The following is a 23,434-nucleotide window of genomic DNA, read 5'->3' as shown; positions in this document are numbered from 1 at the left end:
TTCAGTCTGTGAAATAGTGTTCTCCCTCTTGGTTTTCTAGATTTATACCTTGAAAGCTCTGACAGAATAAAACAGGAATGTGGCTTTGCGTCCTTGTTTGATGGTGATGGTGGTGGCTGTACATGTGCCCCATGTACATTTCTACAGTGTACTGTGTACAGTCTAGAGCAGGGCATCTAATATGGATTGATTGTTTTTCTAGAACTCTTACCATTCTTCTGTGGATTAAACAGAATGTTATATTCTTGTACCATTAGTATTCCTAAACTTTTAACAAAGTTTAGTTAAACGGGCAAAGAAAGGTTAAAATTCAGAGTAGATTGAGTTATCATTGAGAAAGAGCTTAAATATTGATACATTCATCTCTAGCACTTCTCAAAAGAGATTGCCTCTTTTTAGGACAGTAAAATTAAGTATGTTGTGTGACATTCAGTTAATATAGTATGTTGACAACCATTTAATGATCTAAAATGATATTATAAGAAATGATATTACTGTTCCATCTTATTTTTAGGTTTCTTCCAGTGCATTAAGTAGTTGCTTTATAAAAAAAATTTTTTTTTTGCTTCCAATTCAGCATTGGATATTTTCCCAGTAATACGTGAAACCTGTTTTTATTCAGTAAATCTGGAAAAAGGGAAATATTTATCTTATAACACATAGAGGTTTGCCCTGTGCTTTGACTCCTCTGATTAGATACAAAATCAACAGTCTACAGAATCATGAAAAGAATGGATTTTCTTCCTGTTTTTTGGACGCTCTTAGCTTAGCACAGTAGATAGAAATTTCTTGTTTTCTTCTTTCCCTTGTTTCTTATTATATACATACACATATGTGTACTTTTTAAAGTACAGTGGTAATTGGTATTTTGAGAAAGTATTTCATTTTTAAAGAAGTCCTTAAATTGAAGAATTTTTCTATAAAATATTTTTACTGTTAACATGTCTAAATATAAACTTCTTAGTCTATTTAACCTAAAGTCTAATATTAGTCAAATTTTCATTTTAACTAGGCTATTATTAGAGGAACTTGCCACTCTGAATTTGGTCTTTCAAGGTATCAAGTTTATTTTTTGTGTTGCCTGAACTTACTTTGCACTGATTTTTACTTTTTCAGGTGAATTTGTTATAACTGCCATTTTATCTGTATTTAAAACATATTTCAGCAAAGCTAGGAGATTTGTCAAGACGTCTTTAGTCATGAGGATCAAAGCTTTATTACTCAAATACAGTTTAACCTTTGCTGTCTTCTAAGTTCAGACTTCACTTTGTTAAAATTTTTTTCTTACTATACCCATGAGTTATGTTTCTCCATGCTAATTAAGAAGGTCACCTGAAAAAAAAAAAAACAACAAAAACCGAGCATGAGAGGACTACCACATGATTTTTTAGTGAGGCAGGGCTTCATTGTACTTCCAATATTGTGACATGTTATTGAAAATCCATGTTATATTTCTGGGTTCTTTTTTTTTCTTTTTCAAATTGAGCTCTAAGATTTTTCTTTGTAAGAATGTTTATTCTTATTTATGAAGAATATGTATTTTTAAGTGTATATATATATAAATATATATGTTTTTAAAATTTTCCCTCTTAAAAACTTTGTGGATCTTAGTTTTTGTCCTGATTTTGTTAGAATAATTAAATAATGAAGATATGCAGCCAACTTTTTTCTTTTAAAGGGAGGTATTGTCCAGTTACTAGTTGTGTCTTTTCCATAGGCTGCCTTCTCTTGCTGTATCTCCCACTGCAGACCAGTCTCCTTCACTTAATTCAGTCTCACATGTGGGCAGTAGGCTGATGCTGAGATGCTTTGCTGCCTCTGAAAATTCACTTTAATTGTCTCACTTGTCGGGCCACAGTTAATAAGAAGCCCCCCTCTTTTTTTTTTTTTTTTTTCCTTTTGAGCATCTCCTTTGAGCAGAGAACTATGCTAGGTACAGTTCTTTTCTTTAACTGTCATTCTTTTTCCGTTATGAGAACTGAGTCACCATCAGGGTGGCATTAGCAGAAGGAAGGTACTGAGGATTTGTATGTGTGTTGTATGCTGTATAAATTCATTTCAGTAGAAGTGATCACTGCTCACCAAGAATACATGGTCCCAAAGGAAGTATACCACAAGGGCCCCAAGGTCAAAGAAGGTAAAACGTGTAGAGCTCAGTAAAATGTTCAGAGACTATCAGTGGAGTTTCCTAAATATTATTGATGTCAGACATGGTGCTTTTTTTTTTTAAAACACATAATCCAGTTCATATTAAAGCTGCTTTTACTAAACTGCTTCGCAGAGATTTCTAACAGTTTCAGTTTTGATTATAAATTAGCTAATATTAATATGCATGCTGGGGTGTTCTTTGGAATGTCAGAGTTCTTTCTCACTTTTGATGCAATGTCAAAATTTTATTTCTCATCTTTCCCGTTGGTTTGACTCTTGTGTTTGTGCTTTCCACTTTACAGGCATGCAGTATGGTGAATATGTTAATAATCAAGCTAGCTCCGCACCAACTCCCTTGTCATCAACTTCCGATGATGAGGAAGAGGAGGAGGAGGATGAGGAAGCAGGTCTGCTTTAGCTTTACCCCAGTTCTTGAACTTTTCCTACTCAAGTTTTCTTTTTATGTCCGTAGTCTTACTCGTCCTTAAACAATGTGTCTTTGCAGATTTAGCTCAATAGATTGGTTTGGGCTCTAGAAGGTGGGGGTCACTGGAGGCGTTTTGCTTGTTTGTTTTGTGTTTCCTCTTTTGGACATCTTTACCATTTTGTAAGTAACCATGCATTTTTCATGATGATAGAGTGCTTTCTTCTTTCAGAAGTTTATTTTCTCTCATGGCACATGCTGAAGAATCAGTCCTGACTGATGCTTTTGGCTGATGATTGCTGTAGCACCCTTTTAGGAATGTTTTATTTTCTGCTTTGCATGCTACTTGGGGATAATCAAAAGGAATCATGTGGGTTTTATAAAACTGACATAAAAATTGGAGAGCGTTTCTCTGAGGTCTTTTCTTTGTGGCCCATCTTGTCATATATTTTGAAGACCCCATATTTGTAGTTGCTTTCCTACTTCATGAAGTGGAAGTTCACATCTTGCTAGTTGAAGAAATTGTGCATGCGATGATGTGTTGCAGCCTGTTTAATATCTTTTTCTACCTTTGATAAGTATAACTGCTAACTTTTAAGTAATTCAGTTCCTCTGTTAATTCTAATATTTTAAGACTGAATCAATAAGTGATGATCTTTCAAGTTATACATGACCACGATTCTCTGTTATCTTTGTAACTGAGTGGAAGGATTTGCTCTGTAAACAGTCTGTTTAAATAGAGCTTTCTGTTTCCTTTGCATTTTTTAAACATTCAAATCCTTATGCATGATTTGTGGGCGCAGGGTGAAAGTTAAGGGTTCCAGAAGGATGGTAGTTTTTTCTTCCCTTAAAAATCCAGATACCCATTTATCTTTATGAATTTTGGTAGCTTTTTATTTTACATAATTTCAATCTTACAGAAGAGTGAAAGAAACTACCGTATATACTTTACCAAGATAAACCATTTTTACCTCATCCTCGCTATATGCATTTTTTCCTGTGTCATTTGAATGTAAGGTGGAGATACCATGAACCTTTACCTCTAAATATTTCAGTGTGTGTTTCCTGACTGTAAGGACAGTGTCTTACATAACACAAGCATAATACAGTTATCAGGAAATCAGTCACTGTTACCTTAATATCTGTTACACGGTCCGTAGTCATATCTTAACAGCTGTCTTAATAAGATCTTTTATAGCTGTTTCCACGGCCTAGGATCTAATCCAGGGTCATGGTGTTGAATTTAGTCACCATTTATTTAGACTTCTTCAACCTACAACAGTCCCTTAACCTTTCTTTATTTTTCGGACTTGGACACTTTTGATTAAATTGAAATCACACATTTTTGGCAAGATTACCACTGAAGTATAGTGTGTTCTCAGAGCCTCCTGTTAAGAGGCACATGATGTTGATTTGTTCCCATATTGATGATATTTAACTTTGATGACTTGATTAAGATGGTGTCTGCCAGATTTCTCAACTGTAAAGGTACTTCTCTTTTCCCTTGAAATTAATAAGTAATTTGTGGGGAAGTTCTTTGATACTATTATAAATACCCTGTTCTTTATTAAACTAGCATACATTAGTTTGAACATTCTTCAGAGATTTTCCAGTTCTAACATTCCCTCTTTGTTCATGAGTTCAGGTTTCACTGTGAAGAAGAGCCTTCTCTTCTCCCTTATTGATTTCTTTGGGTTTATAATGACTCATGGATTCTTGTTTTATTCAGCGGGTAATAATCCATTACTGTCATTAGTTATTCTAATAGCAATTTGTCCTCAACCTGGCCAGCAGCAGCTTCTTCAAACTGTCTTTTAAAAATGTTCCCATGAATCTTTAAGCACTTATTTTAAGTCCCTTGAGTCCTCACTAAGATGTTCCTAGCTCATCTTGTGTTTGGGCTACTGCAACCTGGGATGGACCATTTCCCTCAGTCCTGGTACCTGTACTTGCAGAAGGGCATTTTAGGAACCAAGGTCTTACTGTAATTGATGGCCCTTGCTGCTGATGGGCCACTGCTCCCAGGCCCTGGTATTCTAATTATTTAACGCATATGTTATTCAGATCCTACAAATGTCTCAGGTTTTAATCTTATGATCCTAATTTTACACAGTTCAAAAGTGTGTTACTTTGTGTAATGTTGTCAGCCTAAATTGCCCTGTTTTTGTTCTGCTGAACGATTAGGTGCGTTGGTTGAAAATCCCGTTTGCTTAGATGGAAAAAAAATCAGAAAATCAAAAAGATTTAGCATTTATGGCTTTTCTCCAGTCACCTTACATTATTTAACTACAGCTGTGGGTTTTTGTATCATTTCTTCTAGATTCAAACCCCCATTTTGTCACTTACTAGCTTTGACCTTAGACAAGTTTCTTAAACTCATTGAGTCTCAATTGACTCATCTTGTCAGTGGAGAATGATAGTAACAGTTACACATGGTTGTTTTTAGGATTGAAGGTGTTCTTTGTCAAGAGCTTAGAACAGTGTCTGGCAAATGCTGAAATCTCTCTAAAAATTAGTTGTGATTAATAATGTTGAGAACGTGTTCTTATCTCAGTTTTATTCTTCCCTACAATCTTGCAACGCAGAGATAATTGGCTCCATTTTGCAGATGAGTTGATTTGAGATGTGAACAATGCATTTGCCTCAAACTAGGTCTCTTTGTCTGCTGAGAGGTATGGACAGCGTAGTCTTCATCTCCTCGTGAGAACATGAAGCCCTGAAGTAGAGGGGACTAAAGAGCACATGCAGTGGCCACCGTGGCGTTGCTTAAGTATTGGCTTCCTCTTTGCCTTTTTATTGTGCAGCAGGATAATAGGGCTTCCCTTGTGGCTCAGCTGGTAAAGAATCCGCCTGCAATGCAGGCGACCTGAGTTCAATCCCTGGGTTGGGAAGATCCCCTGCAGAATGGAAAGGCTACCCACTCCAGTATTCTGGCCTGGAGAATTCCATGGACTGTATAATCCATGGGGTTGCAAAGAGTCTACACGACTGAGTGACTTTCACTATTCACACTGAAATAAAATAAGACTGTATTATGGACATTTTTCCTAGGATCCTGGTGTTATCTCCTTATGGTTTATAAGTAAAAACACTGTTTTTGTTGGTTGCAAATTAAAGGGACATTCTGAGTGAGAGGAAAGAAAAAATAGAAAGGAAATTTAGCTTTAAAATGATTTTTTAAAAGTCCTGGTCAGTTACAGTATTTTTTCCATATGTAAAATGGTAAAAGAAAGTGCCTCAGATTGGTGTGGAGATTACATATAAGCAGCTCTATGAAGTAGAGAATTTGGAGTGTTCTATTTGTTAACTGTTTCAGAGGTGTTTTTTTTCCTATAATCATTAGATTCTTGGGTGTTCAGTTCATGTGAAATTATTCTCCAACTTTGGAAAAATTTGTTAAGCAGTAGTAAAATATCAACTAACAGGTTTGGAAATCGTAATATTAATATTCTTTATGCTGTGCTGTATGTGCTTAGTCACTCAGTCGTGTCCAGCTCTTCACGACCCCATCGACAGTAGCCCACCAGGTTCCTCTGTCCGTGGGAATTCTCCAGGCAAGAATACAGGAGGGGTTGCCATGCCCTCCTCCAGGGGATCTTCCCAACCCAGGGATCCAACTCAGGTCTCCCGCACTGGAGGCAGATTCTTTACTGTCTGAGCCACCAGGGAAGCCCATATATATTCTTTATAGTTACAGTTAAAGTAACTCTCCACTTATTTTAGCTTTTCATTTATTAAAGCTTATGGTTTGCTTGACAGTGTGTCTATCTAGGAGTCAAGTACAGGGATATTTCTTTAAAGCTTTCATTTCATTTTTTTTTTTTTTAAAGCTTTTGGATTTAAAAGAAAATTTTAATTTCAGTTCTAATTTTACATTAAACCATGTTAATTATATCTTTAAAATTACATGCTACAAATAGGCTTCCTTTTTTCAAGTTTCCTTGTTAAATGCATACTTGGAAACTGAAATAGGATTTTGTACTGGAGACAGTCTTATGTTTTGTTAGAAGCTTGTGAAAGTTCAGAATTGTTCAAGAATAAACTTAAATTTAAAGAAAGCAGATAGCAAGCTGCTCATAATGGTTATATTTTAAATTTTTCACTAAGTTTATTCAGTTACAGATATTCTCTCCTTCAGTTGTTAGTGCTAGAGTGGACCTTTGGTGGACAAATAACGTCATACCTGTACTAGTAAGGAATACTAACTTGAAAATGGGAGTGAAAGGTAACAAGCAGTGACCTGAAATTGAGCAGTGAGATAAAGTGAAAGGGGGTGAGGGGTAAAAAGCCAAAGACCAGGGCCAGCCCTAGTCCCTGGAAGACACTATTGTCTAGCATTCTGTCACCTGCTCCCCGTTCGCCCAGCCGCCTTTCCTCTAGGAAATTTTCAGGTTGGGAAGAGGCCGGAGGACAAGAGGAAGTTCTCTCCCCTAATGTGACAGCTTGATGCTTTATTCTGTAAATAATGTTAGAAGAAAAAAACTTTTTTTCATAATGAGTTTTAAGGTGCTAGTCAGTTTTTACTTGACTTTCACACAGACTAATAGTAATTATTCAGTGCCAGGCACTACCTCAGAGAGAATATATTTTTGCTTGACTTGGTTATTTTAAAAGGTAATGCTGCATTTTGACATAGAACAAATTAAGTCAACTCTTATAAAGAACAGGACAGTATTGGCCTTATTTCTAACTTAAAAGAAAATCCCTTTTTAAAAAAAAATAGTTCAAGTATATCATGCAGTGTCACTAACTGTAATCATTATGTGCTATACATTAGATTCCCAGGTCCCTAGAACTTCTACAACTGGAAGATTTTCTTCTTTGATCAACATCTTCCCTTTTCCTCCACCATCCTAACACCCCTTGCCAAAAAAAATCCCTAAAAGGGTTCAATCTGACTCTCTGTCTTTTTAAGAATTTTATTTATTTTTGGGTGTGCTGCACAGGTCTTTTCTCTAGTTGCAGTGGTGGGTGGGTGGGGGGGCTACTCTCCAGTTGCAGTGCACAGGCTTGTTGTGGTGGCTCCTTTTTTGTGGATCACGGGCTTGGTAGTTGCCGCACAGGGCTCGGTAGCTGCTACTCATCAGCTCCAGAGCACGGGCTCGGTCGTTGTGGCACATGGGTTTAGTTGTTCTTCAGCATGTGGGATCTTCCCAGACCAGGGATTGAACCCATCTCTCTTGCATTGGTAGGCTGATTCTTTTACCGCTGAGGGAAGCACTAATAGATTGGGGCTACCAGGGAAGCCCCAATCTATCTTTCTTGCTAACTAATGTACTACTATTTGATTATTTTAAAAAGTAAATATCTTCAAACTAAATTCAGTACATATTTAGTATATTTTTAAAATTTTAGAAATTGAGCACATATACTGGGTCTGTGAAGGAAGTAAACAGATATCATTGCCATTAAGAACAATATTAGTTTGAGGGTCTTCAGTATTCATTGAAATCAGTCAGTTCAGTTGACAGTCATGTCTGACTCTTTGCAACCCCATGGACTGCAGCATGCAAGGCTTCCCTGTCCATCACCAACTCCCGGAGCTTACACAAACTCATGTCCATCGAGTTGGTGATGCCATCCAACTATCTCATCTTCTATCATCCCCTTCTACTCTCGCCTTCAGCCTTCCCAGCATCAGGGTCTTTTCCAAGGAGTCAGTTCTTCACATCAGGTGGCCAAAGTATTGGAATTTCAGCGTCAGTCCTTCCAATAAATATTCTGGACTGATTTCCTTTAGGATTGACTGGTTTGATCTTCTTGCAGTCCAAGGGACTCTCAAGAGTCTTCTCTAAAACGACAGGTCAAAAGCAACAGTTCTTCAGCACTCAGTTTTCTTTATAGTCCAGCTCACATCCACACATGACTACTGGAAAAACCATAGCTTTGACTAGACGAATCTTTGTTGCCAAAGTGATGTCTGCTTTCTATGTTGTCTAGGTTGGTCATAGCTTTTCTTCCAAGGAGCAATCATCTTTTAATTTCATGTCTGCAGTTGCCATCTGCAGTGATTTTGGAGCCCCCCCAAATAAAGTCTGTCACTGTTTCCATTGTTTCACCATCTATTTGCCATGAAGTGATGGGACCAGATGCCATGATCATAAGTTTTCTGAATGTTGAGTTTTAAGCCAACTTTGTTTCACTCTCCTCTTTCACTTTCATTAAGAGGCTCTTAATTTCTTCTTTACTTTCTGCCATAAGGCTGGTATCATCTGCGTATCTGAGGTTATTGATATTTCTCCTGGCAATCTTGATTCCAGCTTGTGCTTCATCCAGCCTGGCAGTTCACATAATGTACTCTGCATATAGGTTAAATAAGTAGGGTAACAATATACAGCCTTGACGGACTTCTTTCCCGATTTGGAACCAATCAGTTGTTCCATGTCCAGTTCTAACTGTTACTTCCTGATCTGCATACATATCTCTCAGGAGGCAGGTAAGATGGTCTGGTATTCTCATCTCTTGAAGACTAGTCCCCTGTTTGTTGTTATCCACACAGTCAAAGGCTTTGGTGTAGTCATTAAAGCAGAAGTTTTTCTGGAACTCCTTGCTTTTTTGATGATCCAGTGGATGTTGGCAATTTGATCTCTGGTTCCTCTGCTTTTTCTAAATCCAGCTTGAACATCTGGAAGTTTTCAGTTCATGTACTGTTGTACTGTTGAAGCCTGGCTTGGAGAATTCTGAGTATTACTTTGCTAGCATGTGAGATTAGTGAAATTGTGCAGTAGTTTGAGCATTCTTTGGCATTGCCTTTGGGACTGGAATGAAAGTTGACCTTTTCCAGTCCTGTGGCCACTGCTGAGTTTTCCAAATTTGCTGGCATATTGAGTATAGCACTTTAACAACATCATCTTTCAGGATCTGAAATAGCTCAACTGAAATTCAGTCACTTCCACTAGCTTTGTTTGTAGTGATGCTTCCCAAGGGCCATTTGACTTCTCATTCTGGGGTGTCTGACTCTAGGTGTGTGATCATACCATCATGGTTATCTGGGTCATGAAGATCTGTTTGTATAGTTACTCTGTATTTTTGCCACCTCTTCTTAATATCTTCTCCTTCTGTTAGGTTGATACCATTTCTGTCCTTTATTGAGCCCATCTTTGCATGAAATGTTCCCTTGGTATCTCTGATTTTCTTGAAGAGATCTCTAGTCTTTCCCATTCTGTTGTTTCCCTCTATTTCTTTGCATTGATCACTGAGGAAGGCTTTCTTATCTCTCCTTGCTATTCTTTGGAACTCTGCATTCAAATGGGTGTATCTTTCCTTTTCTCTTTTGCCTTTGGCTTCTCTTCTTTTCTCAGCTATCTGCAAGGCCTCCCCAGACAGCCATTCTGCCTTTTTGCATTTCTTTTTCTTGGGGATGGTCTTGATCACTGCCTCCTGTACAGTGTGTCACAAGCCTCTGTCCACAGTTCTTCAGGGACTCTGTCTGTCAGATCTATTCCCTTGAATCTATTTAAGGGATTTGATTGAGGTCATACCTGAATAGTCTAGTGGTTTTCCCTACTTTCTTCAATTTAAGTCTGAATTTTGCAAAAAGGAGTTCATGGTCTGAGCCACACTCAGCTCCTGGTCTTGTTTTTGCTGACTGTATAGAGCTTCTCCATCTTTGGCTGCAAAGAATATAATCAATCTGATTTTGGTCTTGACTGAACTGGGATAATAAAACCAGTTATTTTATTATTTCTCTGAAAAATGTTTTGAGTTCTGAACAACCAAATTATAAACAGATTAACAACACTCCATATATGAGCTTGATTGAAAACCCAAGAAGCTCACAGTCTGATTTGGAATATAGAATGGAATTACACTCAGTCCTGTGTTAATTGTGGTGCTTTATAGGAATACATAGGAGAATCTAGAACCAGATGTAGGGTAGAGATGACCAGGAGGGTTCTGGAGGGCAGACAGGGGAACCTGAAGTGAATCTGAAAGAACTTGGAATTGAGCGAGTGAGGGACCTCGGGAGAGGCAGAGACACTTTTTTGAAACAAAGCAAGAAGCATGAGAGATAGTGGCATATTTGGGGAACTTTACTGAGTTTGGACCTGTTGTTTGCAGAGGGCAAGTGGTAAGAAGATTTGGAATGAAGGTGAGTAGGCTGGATATGATCTTTAAGAACCTTACATTTCCTAGTAAGAAGTTTGGGTTTTATCTTTAAGGTAGTGAGAGGTCATTGAAGGAGTTTACATGGGAAAATAACATAACCAAATTTGTATTTAAGAAATGCAGATTGATTTTCCTTAACAGAAGAAATTGATTAGCACTAGAGGCTTTTGAAATAAGGAATAAGCTAGTGAGAAATAAGACTTAAGGTAGCAGAAATTTGGAGGAGGGAAGCATATTAGCAGAGTCTTTCTGAAAGAAGGGAACCATTTTTACAAATCAAAAGAAACTTGGTTGGCAGTGATAAATGTTAAGTTTGGGTCGAGGCTTGAGAAAAAACGCTTGGCTTTATCAATCAGCAGGTTTTGTCTTGTTCTCTCTTTTCCTCTCTTTTGTAGCGGTTTTAGGATAGGAAGAGGGAAGAGAAAAGATAAGAATGTTTTCTCAGTCTTTGGCTAGTAACTATTTAGTTTATATCTGTTATAGCTCTTTAATCTTAACATTACCATGTAGAGTTATAAGATCTGTTGTTACAAGTAATAAATCACTCAGAAATGTTAGGAGTCCTGTCCATTTTCTCTTGGGCTTCACTTATAGCTCAGTTGGTAAAGAATCTGCCTGCAATGCTGGAGACCTGGGTTCGATTCCTGGGTTGGGAAGATCCTCTGGAGAAGGAAATGGCAACCCACTCCAGTATTCCTGCCTGCAGAATCCCATGGACAGAGGAGCCTGGCGGGCTGCAGTCCACAGGATCATGAGAGCCGGACATGCCTGAGCAACTGAACCACCACCGCCCGTTTTCTCTCACCTCCTAAGTGGCAGAGGTGGGATTTGGCTTACACTTTTTCTGTGTTTTATACATGTTATGAGGAAATGCAGTTTCAAATTGCCTCATTAATTTCAAGTTGAAAAATATTAATAAGTGCATTTGACTTTGTTGACCCAAGGAGAGAGAATGGCTTAAATCTTTTTTAGAAGGCTTTAGTGTGCCGTGGTTTGTTTTCCCCCAACTTCACGGATTCTGAGCTATTTACTTGACCTTACTTGTGACTCAGCTCCCACTCTTTTCCAGCTTCTTGTCTTCTCTCAACCCGTGACATACAGCCAGTAAAAGAATGAGGAAAAATGTTCCCTGAGTGTTACATCCATTTGAGCTCAGAATATTTATTATCAGTAGCGGTAGTGTGAAGTGACTGAGGCAGACTGGATGTAACGTTTAAGAGTGGCAACAAGTGCCAGAGCTTCTCATTCAGCTAAAACTAGTTTGGATGCAGAAAGCAGTATTTTACTTGGTATCATGGTTCCAGATAGCAATATAGTAGCATAGCTGCCTCTGTGTACTTGTAGTGTTATAGGGCAGCATACTGTGATCACTCAGCCAGTACAGTGTATGATTACAGTACAGCTGGGAAAGTGCAGGAATTTGTCCCAGCCCCCCTTTTCCTTTAGCAGCCGTAAGTTTGCTTTCTATGTCTGTGAGTCTGTATTTTGTATATGAATTCATTTGTATTATTTTTTAGGTTGTCTGCATAAGTGATATCATACAGTGTTTGTCTGATTTCACTAACGACAGTTTTTCTCTAGGTCCACCCATGTTGCTGCAAATGGTGATATTTCATTCTGTTTTTAATGGCTGCATAGGAGACCCGGGTTCGATCCCTGGGTCGTGAAGATCCCCTGGAGAAGGAAATGGCAACCCACTCCAGTACTCTTGCCTGGAAAATCCCATGGACGGAGAAGCCTGGTAGGCTACAGTCCCTGGGGTCACAAAGAGTCGGACACGACTGAGTGACTTCACTTTCACTTTCTTTAGTACTCTGTTACATATATTTATATCACACCTCCTTAAGCCAGTTGTCTGTTGATGGGCACTTGGGTTGTCTTCGTGTCTTGGCTGTTGTAAATAGTACTGCTATGAACATTGGGGTGCACGTATCTTTTCTAATGAGAGTTTTTGTTTATCTCTGGCTGTATACCCCCAGCAGTAGGATTGCTGGATCATGTGATAGCTTTGTTAGTACTTCTTCAAGGGACCCCCATACTGGTGTCCATAGTGGTTGTACCAGTTTACATTCCCATCTACAGTGAATGAAGGTTCTCTTCTCCACACCCTCCACAGCATTTCTTATTGGTAGAATTTTTGATGATTGCCAGTCTGATCAGTGTGAGGTGATACTCGTTATAGTTTTGATTGGCGTTTTTCTAACTAGTAATGTTGAGCATCTTTTCATGTGCTTTTTGGCCATTTGTTTATCTTTTTTTTTTGTAATAAATATCTGTTTAGATCCTTTGCTCATTTAATTTGATTATTTGTCTTTTTATTGTTGAGTCATAAGAGTTCTGTAAATATTTTGGATATTAGTGAAAGTCGCTCAGTTGTGTCTGACTCTGCGACCCCATAGCCTGCTTTGTTCCTCTGTCCATGGAATTCTCCAGGCCAGCATACTGGAGTGGATAGCAGTTTCCTTCTCTAGGGGATCTTCCCAACCCAGGGATCAAACCCAGGTCTCCCGCATTGCACGGTGGATTATTTACCATCTGAGCCACCAGGGAAGCCCAAGAATACTGGAATGAATAGCCTATCCATTTTCCAGGGTATCTTACTGACCCAGGAATTGAACTGGGGTCTCCTGCATTGCAGGAGGATTCTTTACCAGCTGAGCTACCAGGGAAGCCCAAGTTTGGATATTAGACCTTTATTAATTAGATATATGATTTGATATTTTCTCATTCTGGGGTTATCTCTTAACTTTCTTGATAATATCTTTGGAACACAAGTTTTTAACTTGATGAAGTCCATTATATCTATTTTCTTTCTTTTGTTGCTTGTGCCTTTGATGTCATATCTGAAAATCTATTGCTTAATCCAAGGTTGTGAAGATTTACTCCCATATTTTAAGAGTTTTAGCAGTTAGGTCTATGGTAATTAATTTTAGTGTAAGGTGTAAGAAAGGGACCTAACTTCTGTCTTCATTTTTTCATATCCTCCTCTCAGCCTTTGGCAACCACCAGTCTACTTTCTACCTCTGTGGATTTACCTATTCTGGGTATTTCATATAAATCATACATGTGACCTTTTTTGTTTGGCTTCTTTCATTTAACATGTTTTTAAGGGTCATTCATATTGTAGCCTGTATCCGTACTTAATTCCTTTCTATTGTTGAATAATATCCCATTGTATAGATATACTACATTTAGTCCATTTTGTTTATCCATTCATCTCCTGGTGAATATTTGGGTTTTGGTTTTTTGTTTTTTAATCCTATTACTTCAAGACTTTTGACCTTATATATCAGCATGCTTCTTTAGATATAAATTCACAAATATAAGGAACAAAAAGGAAGAGCCCATACTTCTCACACTTAATTAAGAGTAATGACAAAAATATGCAACAATTTTCTATTTACCACCAAGAAAGCACTTTGTATTAGTGTCTTTCACCTGTTATTTATTTTATAGTCTTCATGTTCTGTAAGTTGCTTAATATCGACTGCCTCATTTAAGCATCACAAGAACATAAAAAGCACACATAGGGCATTTAAAAAATTGTTCTTGTTTTGCAGAAGAGAGTACTATTGATGGTTGTCACTTACCCAAAGTTGTGTAGCACTTAAGTGGCAAAGTCTAATGTAACTATAATCTTTTGCCTCTGCTGCTGCTAAGTCGCTTCAGTCGTGTCCGACTCTGTGCGACCCCCAGCCCAACAGGCTTCCCTGTCCCTGGGATTCTCCAGGCAAGAACACTGGAGTGGGTTGTCATTTCCTTCTCCAATGCATGAAAGTGAAAGTGAAGTCGCTTAGTCGTGTCTGACTCTTAGCGACCCCATGGACTGCAGTCCACCAGGCTCCTCCATCCATGGGATTTTCCAGGCAAGAGTACTGGAGTGGGGTGCCGTTGCCTTCTCCTAAATCTTTTGCTTCTAAATCATGTTATTTACTAATAACAAAATGTTCCTACACAAAGAATTTTAGCTATTATGCTCTGAGTCAGTACACTGAATTCTTGCCGTTAACCTAAATCATTCAATGAAAGATATTGTGCATACTCATTCTTTTTATATCACAATTGAAAATTAACCTAAAATATAGTTTTAACCCCAGTTATAATATTGGTATTAAGAGCTAGGGATCATCTCTGTAACTCAGGATTTTGTCTTCTGGTGAAAAAAAGCCAACACGAGAGAGGCCATATGCATTTTCAGTTTTATTCAGTAGTATATACTTTAGTGTATCTACCTATGTTAACTATAGACTTTCAATAAAGTGTTTGTCAAGTGAATAACTGAGAGAATTTATATTGTATTCTACTATCTGTGTGACATTACTAAATATTATCATAAATTGCTACTGAACATTCCAATTAATCTTACAAGTTTTGAATGAACACAGTAATAAAAGTTTTTATAGTCTAACACATATTTAATAGAGTACCACTTATTTTTGTTATCTTATTAAAATCACAGATATTATTTAATCTTTATTGAGCAGATGAATAAGCCAAGACATAGAAAAGCTTAGTAATATGCTAGGTGGCAACCCAAGCCAGAGATTCCTCTTATGTGAGTTTCATACAGCTGTACTGAGTTATAAAAGTCATTAAAATTTAATTATCTTAAAATAGCCTGATATTGATAAGATGTATTTAATAGCTTGTGATTTGGTAGAACCTGTCTTTGAGGTGTGATTATATTAACATTTCTATCATTCTAAATTGATATTTGTGTTTTACTACTTCTAAAGTTATATATCGTTAAGATGCTTTCATGTGTGTCTGATTAAATTTTATTCTACTCATCAGCTCTGTATTTTTCCCACTTTCACCCCCTGTTCTTATCAGAAATTTATATATGGTTTTTTAAATGTCATTAAACATCAGCCATCTCATGTTTTTAGGATCAGGAATTTTCCTAGATCAGCAAAACATCTTTTTTCAAAATTGCCAAAGGGTGCTTTAAGATTCATGGTCATCTTAAACTTAGCAGATATTTTGATTCTCCTTTTAGGTGTTGACAGCTCTTCTACGACAAGCAGTGCTTCTCCAGTGCCCAACAGTTATGATGCTCTGGAAGGAGGCGGCTATCCAGGTAATTTGCTTTGTGCATAGTTGAAGTTTATTTGAAAAGTTACTGACCATCAGTTACTTTCAAACACGAACACTTAACTGTACATAATTAGCAGGCTGTATTTTTAACAGAGAAAGGAAACATTTTCCTGTTCTTTTCAGCCTTAATTTCATGGTGTAATTGTCATGTAACAACTATGGATGCTGTCTCTGGGAGGCCTAAGGAAATTTAGTATTTGATTTTTGTTACCATGCTCTTTATCCTTTTCCTCTTTCTAGAAGACTTAATACTGAATAAGTTTCCTCTTCTTTCCCTTCTTTTTTATGCTAATAACTCCTTAAATTTATGTTTCTGTTCTCATGCTTAGGTCCTTGAATTTCTTCCAACTAGCCTCTGAGTATAAAGACTTTGACTCTTTCCTCCCCCTATGGCTCCTGCCTGCCTCCACCAGTAAATAGATTAACCAGTTTGGGGGTAGGTTTTGGAGGCATTACTTTTAACCATATCTGGAAATAACTTTGGTCATCATGTAGGAGCAGGAGTGGTGGATAGTGTTAAAAAAATCTACAAGTTTGACTTCTGTAATAGATAGGTGTTTCATTCTAGCATCTTGTACTGTTATTTTCCTTATTTGCCTGTTTCCTAACACCAACAGCCTGACAACCACACCTGACCTTCTGCCTTTTCTTTTTAATGATTCCAAACTTTAGGACTAACAAAACAACTTTTTGTGCTCTTCTCTTTCTTATCACATCGGTAGTTATCCAGGATGAAGCATAATTGAAGTTGGAATGTGCTGGACTTCACACACTGTCTTGCTGTCACTATCGTTATGAATCAGTAGAAAACTTCAATCTACTTAGCTTAATATAGAGCTCCCTTTTAATATTTCAAGAATACTTAAATGAGCTGCTCACTCTTTTGTGGTTAAGGGTTTTTTCTCCTAGGAGTCTGTGGATCTGTGTGTATGTGTATGGGTGAGAAGTTGTGGACCATTCCAAAAGCAATCCCCGTTATCAGAATATTCTAGAAGAGTCACTTCATTCACTAAAAGATGAAAACTATAACTATAGTATTTCATGAGCATCAGGTTAACCCGAAGTAAAACATCCAGTGTAGTGGAGTTAAAAGATGGTGGCCTTGGAGTTAGACCTTGCTGTGTTTGTCTGTATTCATTTAAAAACAGATCTTAATCTTGTTATGGACTGTGCCTGCACAGTAAGTGAATGACCCTGGGCAAGTTTTCTAGCTATTTGTACTACACCAAAATTAAGGAAAGATGAGAAGCTGTCAAAGTAAGATTAAGTGAAATAAGTCTGTATGTCAGATACTAGATAGGTCTTAGGGACTGTAGAGATGTATGAAATATTGTCCCTTTCCTAAATAAGGTGAAAAGCGTTGGACCCTCATATCAAGGACTCCAGTTCTTCATTCCTTAAGCTGATGACTCTTGCTATGTTAAGAGACCTTTCTATTAATACTTCTGTTCCTATCACCGTCAGGAGAGCCATGCAGGAAATCTAAGGACATGACATGACACTGATGCTTTTGTCCTTTTAAGAATATCCAGGAAGGCCTCTTCAAAAATGAGAGCCAACAGAGTCAGTACAAGGATGGGATTCCTCAGTAAACTTTGAAAAAATACATCTATTAAAGTCAGATGCTTTTAAGAATTTTTTTTGCAGAATCTGATTGCTAGTAAAGAATATAATTTTTATATGAAAAATAGATTAAAATACATATATTTTATTTTTAAAAGAACTTTTTAGTTTTGGAGTATAGCTGATTAACAATGTTGTGATAGTTTCAGGCGAACAGGGAAGGGACTCAGCCATAGATATACATGTGCCCATTCTCCCCCTAACTTCTCTTTTGTCCAGGCTGTCACATTAGCATTAAACAGAGTTCCATGTGCTGTTCAGTAGGTCCTTTTAAATATAGCAGTGTAAAATACACATATATTTTAGATTTCACTTTAAAAATAAGACTAACAGTATAACAAAATGTTAATAATGGTTTTGTGTAGTAGAGTAATAGGCTTTCTTTTGTTGATGTTATTCTTTGTATGATAATTAAATTTTCTACAGTTATTTTCCCCCTGCAGTTTTCATCAAGTTTTAGTTTTCGTTTTAAATTTAAATGAAGGAAAAGCATTCATTCACTAAATTTTATTTGGCCTCTACTGTATACCAGACATTGTTTTAGGAGCTGGACACCATTCTAGACACTGTCTTTCATAGTTTCACAGCTTTGCCTCTGAAAATAAAGCAGACTTCTGGGGGACTGTGGAGATAGGCCACTTCTTCCATGGGTCTTTTTTTTTTTTTTTTTAATAAATATCAAGGTCGGATAAAAAGGCAAGTTGGAGAAGAGAGTAATTGACACTCTTTTTATTGCTTTGCTTTGTCTTCTGCTTCTTAGCCCCATTTCTGCTGAGAGAACAAAGGGAAAAAATAACTATTTTCATATATATAAATATATATTTATATTATAACATATGCTATATTGCATTTATTATATACATTTAATAAGTTATCTGTTAGGAATATCAACTGCAGTATGTGTTAGTGAAATGATGCAAGATGGAGTTTTCCTGTAATATATTTGTTAAAAAAAATAAAGATGGAGTAGGAACATGTGAAACAAGATTAGCAAAATATTTAAAGCTAAGTACTGGATATATGGGTTTATTATTTTGTTCCATTTTTGTATACATTCACAATTTCTCATAATAAAAGTTTTAATGAAAGAAAGGAAAATGCCAAAAAGTAGTGGCTCACCCAGGTGTCTTTGTGGAGGGCTGCTTTTCAGTGAACACCATGCTTTTTCCTTTGTTAGATGTGCTTTCCTCATCAGCAAGTAGTCCTGCTCCGGACCCCGCTCCTGACCCTGTTCCAGCGCCAGCTCCAGCTGCTCCTCAGCCTTCAAAAATGCCTAAGCCATTTGGGTATGGTTATCCGACTCTTCAGCCTGGGTATCAGAATGCCACAGCACCACTTAATTCTGGAGGACCATCCAGTAGCCCAGGGTATTCTGGATTCCAGCAGTATGCTCAAGTATGTATTTAGTCATATGAAGTTATATAACAATTGTGAAACTTAGCAGTTCTGACAAGTCCCTGGTGGTTCAAATGGACATAGGTGCTAATGTAGACAAGCCTAGATTAAACATGCGCAGACTTTGGTTCCAGTTTGTATGTGTGTGTTTATGTGTATATGTATACAGAGAAGAAGGTAAAACTGATTTTTCTTTTCTGCCTTGTACGTTTATTTTTCAGAGCCTCTCTAATGTGTAGATACTCATTCTATGATCAGGAAATTAAATGTTATTTTAAATTTTGTATTACTAAGCTGGCTTCTCAAAAACTGACAGGGTATAAATGTAGTTTGGGATTTTGGTTTCAGCATTTAACTTGAAGTCTCTGTGACATATAACTAAAATTGGTAAAAGCTTCAACAAATGCTCATTAATACATTTGTTCATTATTTTTTACTTGACCTTTCATGGAGTTACCTCTTAAATACCATAGCAGTTTATTAAAAGAACAATACGTATTTTGCATTTATACTTGTTGAGAAAAAGTAAAATATAAGGAAACAGTTTAAATGACAAAGCATTCTACTTATAATAAAAAACTGCTCTCAGTAGACTAACTACAGAGATTTCATCTTATGGTGAACTGATGAAAATTAGAGAAGAATAAAAAACATTTCTTCCTGGAATTTAATTTTAGAATTAAAGCACTGAAGGAAAAGGGAAACTGAGAAAGGCACTGGAGAAATATGGTTGGTTAGTTCAGATTTCCCTGCCTTCCATTTTGTTAGATTTTCTTTAGGGCTGTATTGGTCCAAATGAAATTCCACTATTTCATGATAAGTGAACAATAATGATTTAAGCACATAGCAAGGATGTGCATTTAAATTCTTATCTGGCTACTTAAAAAAAGATGATAGATTTTAATCTAATATTACCATTAACAAGCCAATTTTAAAAGAAGGCATTTATTTTTCAAGTCCTATTTAGAATAGGAATATTTTACTTTAAATAGCTTTCTGTAGTAAAATTGAAAAGTGAAAGTGAAAGTCGCTCAGTCATGTCCGACTCTTTGCAACCCCATGGTCTATACATGCCATGGAATTCTCTGTGCCAGAATACTGGAGTGGGTAGCCTTTCCTTCTCCAGGGATTGAACCCAGTTCTCCCACATTGCAGGCAGATTCTTCACCAGCTGAGCCACAAGGAGTAAAATTGAAATGACTCTAAATACTGCATTTAATATAACCCAGTGGGAGGGCCCTGAATCTTAAGGGCTTTCTTGGTGTTCATTTATTTTAGATGACCTATACTAAGAAGGGGGAAACCCCAGTGGTTGCCCTTTGAGGAAGAAAAAAACTTAAAATTAGTTTTTCAGAGTTGAAAAACAGAAAAAGTTGATGTTTTAAAAAGAAGGGAATTCCTTCAGTCCAGTGTTTAAGACATGGTGCCTTCACTGCCTTGGGTTCAGGTTCAATCACTGGTTGGGAAAGTAAGATCCCACAAGCCATGTAGTATGGCCAAAAAGAACCCCCTAAAAATTAAAAAATAAATTAATTTTCAAAGAAAAGTTAGAAAAATATTTTAGGGCTTCCCTGGTGGTTCAGTGGTTAAGAATCTGCCTTGCAATGCAAGGGACACCAGTTCAGTCCCTTGTCCAGAAATATCCCGTATGCCAAGGAGCAACTAAGTCCATATACTACAACTACGGAACCTGGGTGCTGAGAGCCTGTGCTCCAAAACAGGAGAAGCCCCCGCAGTGAGAAGCCCTTGTACCACAACCGGAGAGTAGCCCCCGCTCACCATAACTAGAGAAAGCCCATGTGCAACAGCAAAGACCCACCACAGCCAAAAAAGTTTTAAATCTTTAAAAAAATATATTTTAGTGAATATGTAAAAAAAAAAACCAGATACAGATACTGTATGGCTTTTTTTTTTTTTTTAATTAAAAAGCAGTGCATGAGCAGTTGTAGGAAAATGCAGATAAGCAGAAAAGAAAATAAATATCTGTCAGTATTCCCACCATCAAGATATAAATAGTAACACTTGCAGTTTGTCCTTCCAGGTTTCTTGCTATATGCATCTACGGGAGAAAGCCAGTAAAGGAGCTGGGCATCTAAATGACTTATTTACACAAACAAGTTGATAAATATGAGCATCGTTTTACATTTATTTTAAAATCCTTGAACAACATGAGAGGGAACCTATCCATATTATTTCATACCTTTCATCTAATAGCTGCGTGATGTTTTATAATCGCCCAGCCTACTGCTATTGGTCATAACTGAGCATCAAAATCAACATGTACAAGTGTGCACAGACCTTTGTGCATTTGTCTAATTATTTCCTTAGATGAAATTTCTTCAGGTAAAAGTAGTCAATCACAGCCGCTAATACCAGACTTTAGAGTTTCTCCCTGCTTATTCATTCAGTGAAAACTGAGTTTCTACTATGTGACAGCCCTCCTCTAGGCACCAAGGCTATAAGAGGAAGCCAAGTGAACACAACAGAATTCCCTCTCTCAAGAAACTTGGTGGGAAGGCCGGACCAATAGGACAATAAGTAAATCCGTAAATTAACAAGCTGATTTCAAATAATTACAAATGCTGTGAAACAAGATGAGTTGAAGAAATTGCAGGGCTTGGGTATATAGAGTAAACAGGAAAGCCCTCACTGTAGAAGTTATGTTTAGTTAATATTTGAATGACAGGAAAAGCCAGACAAGGATAAATATGAGGGTAGAGAATTTCAGGCTGAGGAAACATATATACAGAAATGTAAGGCGGAGGCAACTCTGACGTGTTTCAGAGCTGAAGCCCCAGTGTGGCTCTAGGTCAGCTGGCAAAGGGAAGAATAATAGTAATGAAATCACAGAGTCTGGGAAAGACCATAGTCAGAAACTTAAGTTTTACACCAGTGCAGAGGAAAGACATAGGAGATTTTATGGAATGGAATGAAATCTGGTTTATGTATTTAGAGAATCATTTGGCTACTAAGTGAAGAACGGATTAGGGATGGGAGTATTTGAAAAGATAAAAATGGAAACAAGGAGACAGATGGAAGCTTTGCATCATCCCAGAAATAAATGATTATGCTTTGTTCTAAGGTGGTATTGGCAGAGGTAGTAAAAAGTGGATGGATAAGGGATATCTTTTGACTGATGTGGGTGAGAGAAAGGAAGCATTAAGGATAACTTAGGTTTTTGGCAGGACAGCTGGATAGAGGGTAGGGTATTTATTTAGATGGAAGACAGAAGAATAGTTCTGGAAATGGGAATCAAGTTTTCCAGATTAATTTAAAATGCCCAGTAGACATTCAAGTAGAGATGTCTAGCAGACAGTGGTTTTTGGTGCTCAGATATGAGGAAATAATGTACCAATTTATATTCCTAGCAAAAGTGTCTATTGACTGCCCACTTTTCAGTATGCCAAGAATTATTTTTTTATAAGCAAAAATGTTTTACTATTTTCATAATTATTTAGTTGTGTTTCTTTACTGAAATCCTTGTTCATTATTCTTTCACCATTATTCTGTTCAGGTCCTTCTGGCATGTAAAAGCTGTCTGTCTGTAATAAGTACATTAACCTTTTTTGGTCTAATTTATATTATAGTTGGTTCCCTCCCAGCTTGACATTTGTTTTTAATTTTAATGCTTTTTTTTTTTAATACATTAGAGAAATGTTAATATAGTCATATTATAATTTCTTTTGTTTTTACCTTTGTATCCTTTAAAAGTCTTTCAACCTTAAGATAGGAAAAATTCCCTCTGTATATTTTTTTTAGTTCTTTGGTGACTTTACTTTTGCATCTTTTAAGGTTTTATTTTGATATATAAATATAAATCTCATTCCCTCTCCAAAATAGTTCTAATTTCACTGATATTAAATAATCTGTTCTTTCTTATTGATTAAATATTCTACCCTTATTTGAACGCTGGGGGTTGGTGATGGACAGGGAGGCCTGGCGTGCTGCAATTCATGGGGTCGCAAAGAGTTGGACACGACTGAGCGACTGAACTGAACTGAACTGAACCATTATTTTATATCCTAAATTCTTAAATTTAAATTCTAAATTCTTATCCTAAACTTGGGTCTGTTTGGGGTTTTCTGTTAAACACTGTTACTAATTCATATAATCATTTTTCTCCCCTCCTTTACATCTCTCCTGAAAACTCAGAGAATCCCTTTAATTATGCAGGGTTTTTTTCCCTTTTGCTTAGCACATGTGCGCACGTGCGCACACACACAACAGACACACACACACACACCCTTTTCTTGCTGAGGGTCTTAAAGCTACACACACACACACCCTTTGCTTGCTGAGGGTCTTAAAGCTAACCCTGGGCAGGCAAAGCAGACAGATGAAAAAGATAATTTCTTGCAAACTGTAATACCACTATTACAGTCGCAAAATTAACAATAGTTTCTAAATGTCGTTTAAAATTCAGTCAGTTTTCAGAGTTGCCTGGGTAGTTTCCAGGCTACTATTCTGTAGTTGGTTTGTTCAAATCAAGACTCACTAATTGTATTAGCCTATGTCTCTTAATTCTCTTATTAACTCTAATACAAAACTCTGCCCCTATTTTTTGTGCCTTTGATCTTTTGAAAAAAACTAAGTCTCTTGATCTATAGACTGTCCCACATTCTGAATTTGACTAATTGC

General features: G+C 37.0%; 1 protein-coding gene across 5 annotated transcripts in view; it reads left to right on the top strand.

Moving 5' to 3' along the window:
* Window positions 1-23,434, top strand: part of SEC24B (SEC24 homolog B, COPII coat complex component) — an 82,067-nt gene that overhangs the window by 34,287 nt on the left and 24,346 nt on the right. For 3 of the 5 annotated variants that reach the window (XM_040237484.1, XM_040237489.1, XM_040237486.1), the window contains 3 exons: window positions 2,451-2,555; window positions 15,681-15,761; window positions 18,579-18,796. In XM_040237484.1, the coding sequence (XP_040093418.1) occupies window positions 2,451-2,555; window positions 15,681-15,761; window positions 18,579-18,796 (404 nt within the window). The remainder of the gene's footprint in view (window positions 1-2,450; window positions 2,556-15,680; window positions 15,762-18,578; window positions 18,797-23,434) is intronic. The other 2 variants (XM_040237488.1, XM_040237487.1) reach the window with 1 other exon arrangement.

This window comes from Oryx dammah, unplaced genomic scaffold, assembly GCF_014754425.2.
Source record: "Oryx dammah isolate SB20612 unplaced genomic scaffold, SCBI_Odam_1.1 HiC_scaffold_3, whole genome shotgun sequence".
Classification (NCBI taxonomy): domain Eukaryota; kingdom Metazoa; phylum Chordata; class Mammalia; order Artiodactyla; family Bovidae; genus Oryx; species Oryx dammah.
Note: the sequence above shows the minus strand (reverse complement) of the source record. Positions and strands in the feature narration are given on the sequence as shown.